Below are 12,146 nucleotides of genomic sequence, written 5' to 3'. Positions count from 1 at the left end.
AGTGAGTAATTACTGTGTTGGACACTATAATTAGTAACCATGGTGGCTCTAATGCAGGAAGATGGAAAAGGATTCAGCACAGGATGAATCACCTGTTCGTAAAATCAAAAGCATGTCATATCTCAGAGTCCCACTCCGTATTGTTTCTCCAATAACCATCAATAATCTGGCTGGATTCTTTCATTACTATCATCGATGTGGCACATTTCGCTAGAAACATTTCTCCCACAGTTTAGCTGACCTTTAGTGGCTTTTTCCTCTTTGTTTTGAGTTACCTTGCTAGCAACACATTCTAGGCCTTTTAACCTTTATTATTCTCTGAAACAGACATGAGGTATTCAGAGACAGTTGGAACGCCATAATAATGGAAAATGTCACGACTTACTCAATAAAAACTCTGCTGCAAAGAACGTGAATTATTCACAGTAGACTGAACACACCTCATAACCTCGCAGATAAAAGTCACCTCTATGTTTGCTACCAAGCAGTCACTCGCCAAAAAAAATCCATTTATTTACCAACTGTTTATTCTTTATTGAAAAAAAGTCAAAACACAACAGAAATGGGATGTTAATAAAATATGAATATAGTAGGAAGTGAATATAAGAGGAGAAGAAGAGAAGCCCCTTCCTTCTGTGATTGGCTGTTCTCTCTAGTAGTGCACATCTGCAGGAAATAAACATTATCCAAAGATTGAGTCTTTTAAAACACCTTAATGAAGAGGAAAACTTAAGAACAAGGTTTCAAAGACTCAAAATTCTAGAAATTAATTTCTGAAAAACAATTAACATATAAATCTGCTATTCTCAGATTATGGAGTCAGATCCATATCCTGATTGAAAGGGAAAGTCAGTATAGACCATGGTCACTTTGATTTTTCAAAAAATAGATCCAGAAAACATGGAATACAAAGAAATTTGGTAAATTGTGGATTTGTTCTAAAAAACCTGGGTTTTAATTTAAACAAATAAGAGAATTGTAAAAGAGAAGCTTTAGAAACCTAACTTACGCATATTCCTTTGTTATAACACTGGTCATTAATGCTTACAATTTAGGAAAGTGTTCAGTTTATGAATCAGCACTGTCTGTGAGTCTTACCCATCAAATTATATAGAACATATAATAAGGAAGCAAGTTAGTGTTAGCCATGATGAAAGTCAGAAACATGTCACTGTGCAAAAACCCTCTGTCAGGATTGGGTTGAGGTTTATGGACCCAAATGCAGAGGCAGGGGGGCAGAGGTGAGTTTTTGTAGATTTAATGCAAGGGAAATGAATAACTGAGACAGGGATCCAAAAATCCCCCCAAAGAAACAACAAGAAAAAAGTTCAACAAACCAGAAACAATGGGGACATCAGGGGAAAACAGTCATGATGAGGTAAGACACCGTAAGACGGTGTAGGTCGAAGTTTGCCGAGGAACCAGCACTGAGGACCTGCATAAGGAGTGTATTTATGGGAGACTGAACAAAAATGACTAATGAGCAGATTGAGAGCAGGTGTGAACAGAGCAAACAGGAAAGGAGCTAGGGAAAAGGAGAACACAAGAGGGCAGCAGAGGGCAACAAATAAAAACCTGAAAACTGAAAAATAACCAGAAAACATAACAAAATAAGAATTAAACCACTAAAACTAGAAAACGTGGAGCAAAGTAAAACTGAATACTCAAAAGAAAACATAACAGAACCAAGACTGTGACACCCTCAGATTAGAGATATTCATTGAACTATGACCTTTTAGCCAAATGTCAGACTTGACAGAAGTAAAAACTAGAAGTTTAGGCCCCCAAATATTGCAGATTATTCAAATCAAGTTAATGCAAGATTGAGCAAAATAAACAAACTATTTAGAAACTTCAAGAGGGACACCATATCTGTGGCTATGTAAGAAAAAAAAACATCTTTAATTTCTGATTAGATGTGAACAATCTAACTGGGAGAGGTGTAATAGATTTACACAGAATTAAAATTGAACAAAAAAAAATTATATTCATTTATGTTCCCACTGAACATTTTTAGAAATAATACCCGACCATATTATCAGTTGCTCAATTAGGTTAGACATAGTTGGACTTTGACAAGGGAAAAAAAAGACAAGTTGAATTTTATAGAGCCACAGTTTAAGGAAGATCACTAAAAGCAGACAAACTTACCTTGGACATACGTTGCTATTATTAAAACCTCCATAGGTATATGTAACTATCCCACTTTTAATGTTACAGTCCCTAGCTGCACTTTAAGCTCCATTTATTTACAGTTTTATTTATGTATCCATGTTTTAAAGATACTGTATTTTTCCATGAAGAATAATTAAAGTAAAAAAAAATTCTTATTGCAGTTTGCAAGCAGAAAATGAAAGCTAAAGTGGGTCACAATTTTGATATAAAGTGGGATTGTCTTTGCTTGTGAATTATATGCTAGTTCACCTAAAGGGATTTGCTTATAACTAACCGTCCTGTAACTTCTGTTTTTGGGTATCAGATTTGAAGTTTAAAAAAAACCCTAATGCAGATTAATCAGTCTTTAACAGGTTCAAAGTCAATTTAATCTAAGTTAAAATGATTCCCACAAGACAGAGTCCACCATCCATAATCACTAAGAACTGTATAACCAACATGGCAAATCTAATCAAGCACCCATAAAACACAGGGATGAATAAAAACAGCTTACAACTTTTCTTAATTTTGTTTCAGATATTTACTTTCACAAGAATTACTTTTCTGTATATGGAAGCCTGAGCAACAAATACATCTTAATGAGATGCTAGATATGGATTAATCCTATAAGACCTGCTCTGTTAAAAGGAATTTTCAAAGTAATTCATGATCCAGACGGAACCTGCTAACAGTATGATCCCTGTGCTTGTACTAAACCCACTCACAGCTTTATGCAGGCTACAGAAGCAGGGTATGCTGGGAAGTCTTGGCACAACATGAATAAGCCAAGCCCGTAGTGGCGTTCCCATGTTCTTCAGCGTTAAGGAAACGGTGTGTGCACTGTGTAGGTTTCAGTCCTATTTTAGGCAAGCAAAATTATGTAATTTGTCACTTTTCTAATGCTCCCTGACACTAAATGCACATCACTTCTGTATGTGTGGGGAGTTTTATTACATATGCTCACATTGTTGTGATGCAGACAGGCACTTCTCTGCCATTCACTCTGCATGAGCATACTTAATTCTCAGCTTTCCATGTGACTAAACAAAAAACTATTTAGCATGCTTGTCTTTCACCTCCACCATCAGTATGGAGCAGAGCCAGCGTACAATGACAACACAGAGCTTAGAACATCATTACTGAGTGTGATGAATATTTCAGCTCGCTATAGACAGCACAGGGGACATATCATTTTTACCAGCGATCCCCATCTTCCTTTTTGATTGGCTATAATGGGCTTCTGAATCCCAGAGTCCTACTCTTGGCCTTCCAGTCTGTGTCAATGCTGCCTAGATTAGACAGAACCAAGCATATTCACATTATCACTAATGGCAATGTGCAATGTGGTAACACACTCTCATTAATTTCTTGTCATGGTTGTCAACCTGACAAACTTGACCAGACATTGATCATGGTAATAAGACAAGATCAAGATTCTGAGGATATTAGGGACGGGGCTTCAGATGGGTTTGGGTGATTACCCTTGATATTCTCTGTTTCATATGTTGCTTTAAGCTTTGGAAAAGGATCAGTGCAAATGGCATCATTCCTCTTCTCCCAACTACAATGTCCTCCACATCTCCTTGAAGTAAATCTAGATGGCTTAGAGTGGTTGTATTTTCTTCAACAATAAATTAAAGTGGACAGTTTGAGAGATGGTAAGGCTTGAATCTAAGACTTTGTGAAAGCTTTTCACTCCTGGCTATTCCGTGAAGGATATAGAGCAGTCCTTCTGTATAAAGACATTCTGCATCATTTGTAAAGCAGCCATAGCTCTTTGTAAAACCAATAAGATGCTGTCATGGTACAGAATTGCTTATTGGCTGAAGCTCCGATAATGACACATGTCCCACCCTACCTAAAATAGGTTGACTGCAGAAACATACACTGTTCAACAACTTGGACTCCTTATGACTCGTGAAGCTAAGAATAAGCATAAACCTTAGCGCATCAAAGATTAGTTATTAATAGATCAGAACTGTATCTTCAGCAGCAGCACAAAATCTGGGATTGCCACTTTAATGCCCTGTTGATGATTTCAGATAGATATACAGAAACAGAGATAGAGAGTAAGGAAAGAAAGAGAAGGAGTAGAGAGATGGCCGAGCTCCTTACCTTTCCCCACCCATTTTTTGGTGAAACAAGCAGTTCCTCCCTAAACCTGATAGTGGCAGCACTGATTATTGACAGCTTCAGCATTGGACTTAAAAGTAAATGCTCAAAAGACAGAAACAAATGAAAGGTGAGCCACGCCTCGATCGAAGTTTGATCGGCTGATTAAAGATGAAAGCAGAGTGAATGGAGAAGGTGAAAGCAGAACAAACACCAGAGGCTGCAGACACACGCTGTGCCTCATTAGTTACCTTGTGAAAGGACAGGAAATCGTTAACAAAGGTGCAGCTCATGCAGAGGAACGATTTATAAAGATTTCGGTAATGATCCAGATCATGTGCAAGTTTTTGCCATAGGTGGCAAAGTTTGCTGCTTGGTGGAGGTCTGCGCTCCTCAACTCTTTTTCTAGTGTATTTATATCTAAAAATTTTTTTTTCACTCTTTTATACAGTTAGCCTAAAGTTCAACATTGAAATGTCTATTACTGAATTAGTTAAGAATAATTTTAATTATTCAATTTGGACTTTATAATTGTAAGGAGGGAGAGAATAATATGAGCCAATTAGCTTTTTGTAATAGTGCTGGGGAGATTTTAAAACTACTTTCAACACTGCTTGCCTAACTCATACCTATATGGAGTAAAGACTGTTAATAACACTTAAGTCCAAGAGTCTGAGATGAGTCGCAAGCCTTTAATGAAGGACTTGGAGCCCAGTTTAAAGACTTTGCAACACAAATGCAACGGAAGTCTAGGTTGCAGAGCTGAGTCCCTGTGTTTGTTATTTAAAAATCATTTAACACTCCAGACACGTTTTTTCTTGACCACATTTTACTACAATCGAATATGACAAATAAATAAACATGGTATTATATAGCCATTGAATCACTCACGGACATTGTGTCTATTCCAAATCAAGCTTTCAGAAACTTAATACCGTCCAACACAGCTGCCCGCTGAGACATCACCATGTGTGCTGCCAGTCATACTGCGAGTGTGTGCATGACCCTTTGGCCATGGATCCCATTCATTAATTGTCATACAGCATGCTTTAAGAGACTCCTCCTTTTATTTGGGCCCACTGCCATGAAGGGTCATCAAGAAAAAACAAAAAAACAACAGCTTCTCAATTGCTGTTCCTGCAGGCTAAGGCCACTCAGTCAGTGCAGGATCAACCCAGGCCACACAACTGGTTAACTGTCTATGTTTACTCACCCTTTTGCCCTCTTTGCCTGGATGACCCGGCTCTCCAGCTGATCCCTGGGGAGAGGACACGCATTATATAGAATTAGATACTATATTTAGTACTGGAAAGACTTTGTTTAGTGTCTTGTAAAATCTGATCCAGGCTGATGTCTGATCCACATGTCAACAGACCAGAGGAGCAGTAATAAGATGCGGATAAGTTCAACTGCGAACAAAAGAATTAGCTTAATTTAAATTAAATGTATAGGTGGGAAGGAGTATGTAAAGCTGCAGTTTCGATACTTGAATAGCTTCTAGGTAACTTCTCCAATATCTCCTTAATAGGCAATTTGCAGCCTCAGTTGATCGGGGCTTCATTCCATTACTCTGCAAAGTATCCTGATAAGAAACTATTAGCAAGCTAATCAAAATATATTCTAAGTTGATGTTCTTGTTCGAGTGAGTGTATATGGTGCTTCAACAGTTCCTTATCCAGTCTAATAGTTGTGCTTGACTTAGAGAAAGAACATTTTGCGTTAACTTGGATCAGCAAGAAAAACAAGTGAGTGTATTATCAAAAGCTTTAACCATGCCTTACCTTTTCTCCTTTTTCTCCTCGAGGGCCCTGAAAAAGTTATATAATGATTTTTTTGTTGGCAAGAAATTAAGCATAATTTCAAACCTATGTGTGAAAACTAAGGAAAACTGCATTTGTATTTATACCACTAAAAATTGTTCCCATCTTGGCTTTTCACAACTTCGTATATTCATTAAATTTATCAGAACTTTAAGTGGCACGTCTGCACAAAGCAATGTATATTTATGAGGCCAAGTGATGGAAAAATGGTTTATATATTACCTGAATCTTGATCCAGTTCAGATCTTTAACAACTGCCCTAAAGTCTTTTGATCAATAAGAACAGTAATATAAAGACTAAAGAAAACACCAACTCAGTCAGGAAAAAAAATGTAGTAAAGCCTTAATTTTGACATTATTAAACACTCTCTAAAGCTTTGACTGCCTCATTAATCATAGTTTGATACATTTTCTAAAGAATTAAATAAAAAAAAAGGATATGGCTCAACTGCAAACCATTTGTGTCACCAGACTTTTTTCTGTGGCTGTAGATGATTTGAGCTTTTTGTTTTTTGCAATAAAATTTCAGCAAAATATTAGAAAACTTAAAGAAACAAAGCTCCCAAAGAGCTCATTTTAAAATAAGGTTTGAGTCATTGGATGAAAATATATCAATATAAGAAGACTATATTTTTGTTGGAAAAGTCATTACGGTTAAAAGTGCAATGTTGTTCCCTAAATTTCTTATGTCGAATCTAATTTCTCTAAAGGTCTTAGCTAAAACCTTTTCATCAAAACAGTTCACTAAAAAGAAAAATACATCCACCTAATGTTTAGAAGAGTGCAGAATTAAACCATTAATTTTAATGAAAACATATACCGTAGTATATCAACATTTCTTTTTGAAGGGTCCAAAGTACATAAATATTTACTACTAGTTATAATGCAATGTTGACATGGAAGGTTTTGGAACCAATAAAAATAGTAGGTTTAAGTCACATGAGAGCTCAGGCATTGCCAGATCCTCATAGCACTGCAATACAGATGACAAATGGCTTCTTCTTACATTTCTTCTTACAGTACCTTTCTCAAATTTAACCCAAAAAATAACAAAAAATTAGCAAAACAAGGTTTAACATTGGTAACGCTTTAGGCATTGCTGCTGGGCAGGCTAGTCCATCAAATGAAAAAAAATGCTGAAAAAGCATATTAGTTTGGAAAAATGTGGCCTTTTTATTTAAAGGATTAAAAGACTAGTGTTGCCTTGAGCATTGCTGGAAAACTTGTATGAAGATACAATTTCCCTGCATTTCAGGGCATCTAATGATGCCCTGTCACCAGACTGATCAAGGTAGGTGAGAGTATCTTTTTCACAAAAGTAAATTCAGATATGAGTAATTATTGTTAATAGTGAAAACTTTAAAATAATAATTATTATCAAAATAAGAGATCTATTTCAAAGGCCAAAAAAGTTTATTTTATCCCTTGAAAAAAATAGAGACTCTACCAGAGACCAACTCTGCCTGTAGTCTGTAATATAGGGTTGTCATTATTTGTTTCAGTGAGAAATGCTATTATATGAACATAGCTATATATATATATATATATATATATATATATATATATATATATATATATATATATATATATATATATATATATATATATATATAAAATTGGGGATGAAGATATGCTTTCAGTACTATTACAGTAACTTTGAATAGTATTTTAATTTGTTAAAAAAACATCAATACAGATTTAACAGTGTTATTGATCAGACTGACATGACTGAGAGAGACCGGTTTTCTGGCAAAAATATGCTAGCACTTCCAAAGAAACAAGATATTATCTTCAAATAAGTGACTTTTGTGTCAATAAATCCCTCAGCAAATCCAATGTGCCCCAATGCAACTTTATGTCTTTCAGAGCCCCTGCAGCAAATGTTCCAGAACATGGCTAAAAAAAACTATATGAAGCCAAGAGGCAAATGGTTACTCTGGAGGAGTTGTAGAAATTCAAAACTCAGATGGGCGACTGCTTACCAAACTACTGTTAGCTATATGAACTAAGAAAATTAAGATTAACGTTTCCAACAAGCTAGGTAGGTGTCACAGCAAACACGGAGGTGCTATGGTCAATTAAAAACAAAATTAAATCCTAATGGCTACAATCCTTCTTGGATGATAAATGTACCCTTTTCATTGTGAAAAATGGAGGTGGCATCATCATGCTTTGGGGAAAATAGAAGCTGGATTAAGATAAAATCTTAAATAAATTCCCTGATCTCCTTTGAGGCATTCATTTCTGCCCTAAAACGCAAGCAAATGTGAAAAACAAGAATTAATAACTCTCATAATTCATTAACAATAACAATTTTTTCTTGATGATCTGAAGAGAACATTGTCTTTAACAATCTGTTCTTATACCTTTTTAAGTATTGTTTTAAGAAGATATGGGGTGTCATCCACCCCCCAGGCTTCAGAGTAAATACAAGGCCATGAACTGCATGTCTTTTAGTTTTGCTAAATAATTTCTGACTTCCTACAGTTTGCATCCAAACCTCACTCACAGATTTTCCTCAGGCAGTTATAAAATGGAGATTTCGTGTTAGGCACTTTCCTTATGCAAAGTAACAGGGAAGAAAAAGAAAAAAATAACTACACTAGCTGGCTGACAATCCAAATGATTTTGCGGATTCATCTATAAAGGAAGAGACAGCCGTGACCTGTGATGTCTTAAATTAAATATGCTTCAGTCTTTCTACAGTTGCTCTGTTAATAAATTATCATGTTCTTTGGTTGGGCTGTGAGCACAATTTGACCTCAAGTAACAAGCAATACAATACGAATGCACTAACAGCAAGTCAGCATTTTAATAGCCTACCTCCAACATTTTCTGCTTAGGCTCACCATCTCATTTACAGCCGTAATGTGAGCAAGTTAGCTAAATGTGTGTTTGCCTGTCAGGGAATACTTGTTACTTTGCTTGTTAAATAAAATTAGCATGAGAGTGTAGCTAATGAATGGTGGCAGAAGTCTGTGGGAATCGTAAGCATTTTGGCGACATAAAAGAGGCAACCCAGCAGCAGAGGGACTGTTTTTTTTTTTATGTATCCCTGCAGTATTGATTTAAACTGGCAGGCTGATCCCCTCATGATGTGCACATAATTAACTACCCACCCACAGAACACCTTTAATCTGCAGCAGGCCTCAACTCTCTGGTCAGAATCCATTGAGAGGATGTGCCTTTGCATTTCTGTCCACATATTTGTTAAATGTGTTTAGAGCATTGGGATGTATATCCAGTACCTTGCAGAAATAGCTACATTGCTTCATAATGTTATATCTCAAATAGAATTCACATTACAACCATCTGTTCAATATATTCTATTAGGATATTTTCCCGACACAAAGTAATGCATGATTGTGATTTTTGACTATGCTTTTTTCAATACAAATCTGAACAATGTGGAATCTGAACAGTATATTTAGTTCCCTGATACCTCCTAATTTAACCTATTCCCCTTAGAAGTCAAATAATTATAAAACAGTTATTAGAATAATATCATAAGCTTTTAACATCTAATGAAATATTTATAAATCCTACAAAAAACAAAAAGTAACAGTCTCTCCCCAACTACAGTATCCCAATGGTGAAAAATAGTGTTTATATTATCATGCTGCTCAAGGGTGTTTCTTGAGGATTGAGGGGAGCTGGTTTAGACTTAATATCAAAATGGGATAAAATACACTGCAGCCCAAAGAGAAAAGCTATAAGGCATAAATACTGAAGTCTACATTAAACATACTGTAGAGCCATGCTTTAGATCAAATCATTTTCAAGTTTCATAACTGCCCAGTTCAGATCCACATTATGTGGCAAAACCTGAAAATGCTTTTCAGAGATGCATGAAAAACAACAACAGGTTTTTTGCCTATGGATGACATTGGAGAGGTGAATACAAATGTATTTAGCTTCGTATTTTTGTTGTAAAAAAATTGAAAACCAGGTACTTTTCTTCTACTTCCTAAATACACAGAGCTTTTTTGATATATTAAATCAATCTCAATGCACTGATGGCACTGATGGCACTGATGGCAAAAGCACTGATGGGGGTAAAACGCTATAATGCAGCGAATTCAAGTTTAACTAAAGCCAGCGTATGCTCTTCGAAATTGCTTTAATGTTTGTTTACAGAGTAATCTATGTCTGTTAAATTTTTATGAGAAATTGCATATGCAATTCTAAATTCTATATTATTGTAATTCCCCCCAGAAAAGGTGTTCAGGGGGATGCACTAGCCCAGAGCATATCCTGACCATGTAGGAAACAGCCAGTGTCCAAAGCCCTGTCATCCACACCCCTCACCCTGAGGCATGGAGCTGCACTTTTACCCACCTGGCTGCTCATCCCTATCCTTTTTGGCCCGAATGAAAAGGCCCTCTGAGGCCCCTTTCCTATCTGCTCCTCGTTTGAAACCTACCCAGAAGATGTTAATGTGACACACAGCCTCCTCAGCTGAGCGCCTCACTTCCCATCACTTAGCCCAGACGTTTTAATTCCCCCTGCAGCCTGATCGGCCAAAGTGCCATGATATTTACAAAGCTCCATCTAGCCATTTCAGGTTATATGCTGCTGTGTATATTAAAACCTTATACGTTGTGCTGAATGACCTTACATACTTTACAGACCAATATAATGAGATGTAAATGAAGCAGAGTGAACTTACAGGCAGCTCTGAGTTTTCAGCCAGGCCATCATCCCCCTGTGTGGGTAGATAATAACATGAGTTTGCAACATCTTTATCATATACAGCTAAATCTATAATGTTCATTTTTAACTGTTTGACATCGAACCCATAGGACATCCATCATGTTTGTGACAAAACCTGAAGGTCAGGTAAAATGAGATCGACTATGCATGGAGGTAATTTTTCAACACATGCTCCAGAGCAGTAAAGGACCATTAACTGGTATTTACAGTATGTCACGAAATGAAGCATGTCTGATGACTCCTGCACTGTCAGACAACTGGCAGGTGTTTTGGAGCTATTAAATGTGGCGGGCCCTAAAATAAACACAACCATGCTAAATCATGAGAATGGTCCCAAGCATTTAACTACAGACAGGTATGATAACATTGTTTGGTGACTGAAGCGCAGGTTGTCAACAAAAAAGCAATATATATTAACAAGAAGATGCCCCTTGACAACAGGATCCACCACTATAAAAAATGTAAACACTGTTTTATTGTTCTTCTTTTTCTGATAAAACCAGTTTAATACTTTCTGATAAGCAGTTTCACTTTCTATAAAACACTATGCTTATGATCAGTAGACTTCAAAACCAGCAATATCCTGTTTCAGATGTTTTCAAAGGATGGGAAAGGGAGGGGGGCGCATTTACTTCATATCCATTTTGTTGTCTAAATGAATGTCACAGCTAAAATATGCCTGGTATAGGATATTCAGAAGACTCATTACTTTATTCTTCTAAATCTGTCTTCCTCTGTCAGTTTCAATACAAACAAAGCTCCCACCATGCCATCTCCCCACACCCTTCCATCCAGAAAATAGGATAAAATAGCCTGTGATTCTCTGTTGTCTTCACAGAGACCTCATTATAACTTCAAGGCTGGCAGGCAGTGCAATGCACCTACAATTATGCGGTGCATTCTATGAAAAGACAACAACACTATAAAAAACAAGAGGAGAAAATAAAAGAGCAGACCAAACCAACTAATTACAGAAAAAGCATTCCATCTTGTACCTGGAAAATAATCCCTGAGTAGAACAGAAAGGGGTAGAAAATGAATAACAAAAAAAAAAAAAAAAACAACACAAACCTTTCCACATAGGTGCAACAGTTAATCAAATTTCTGCCACTGATGTCAGAGAACAGACAAAGAGGAAGCGGCAGAGCATGCAGAATTTTACATCAAACTACCTCCTTGTTTTAAAGGCATGGATTATAAAACTGCACACAGTTTCTATAAAGCAAATTTCCATGTTCTGTCTGCTTTTTTATGAAATTCAAAAGCCAAATATCAAATTTATTCTTAGTCATGTACCTAAACTCAAAGACCAAAACTTAAAGCAATGATGTGCAGCTATCCTTTAGC

The 12,146-nt window shown here is 36.4% G+C and overlaps 1 protein-coding gene across 1 annotated transcript in view; it reads right to left on the bottom strand.

Annotated features, from left to right (window-relative positions):
• LOC119790728 (collagen alpha-1(XIX) chain) overlaps positions 1 to 12,146 on the bottom strand; it is a 178,731-nt gene that overhangs the window by 108,633 nt on the left and 57,952 nt on the right. Inside the window, exons 11-14 of the mRNA XM_038296417.1 lie at positions 10,756 to 10,791; positions 8,306 to 8,335; positions 6,048 to 6,074; positions 5,480 to 5,524 (exon numbers count right to left, since the gene is read on the bottom strand). Of these exons, the coding sequence (XP_038152345.1) occupies positions 5,480 to 5,524; positions 6,048 to 6,074; positions 8,306 to 8,335; positions 10,756 to 10,791 (138 nt within the window). The remainder of the gene's footprint in view (positions 1 to 5,479; positions 5,525 to 6,047; positions 6,075 to 8,305; positions 8,336 to 10,755; positions 10,792 to 12,146) is intronic.

Source organism: Cyprinodon tularosa, unplaced genomic scaffold, assembly GCF_016077235.1.
Source record: "Cyprinodon tularosa strain WSP-4 unplaced genomic scaffold, ASM1607723v1 ctg37, whole genome shotgun sequence".
Classification (NCBI taxonomy): domain Eukaryota; kingdom Metazoa; phylum Chordata; class Actinopteri; order Cyprinodontiformes; family Cyprinodontidae; genus Cyprinodon; species Cyprinodon tularosa.
This window is presented reverse-complemented; position numbering and strand designations above follow the sequence as displayed.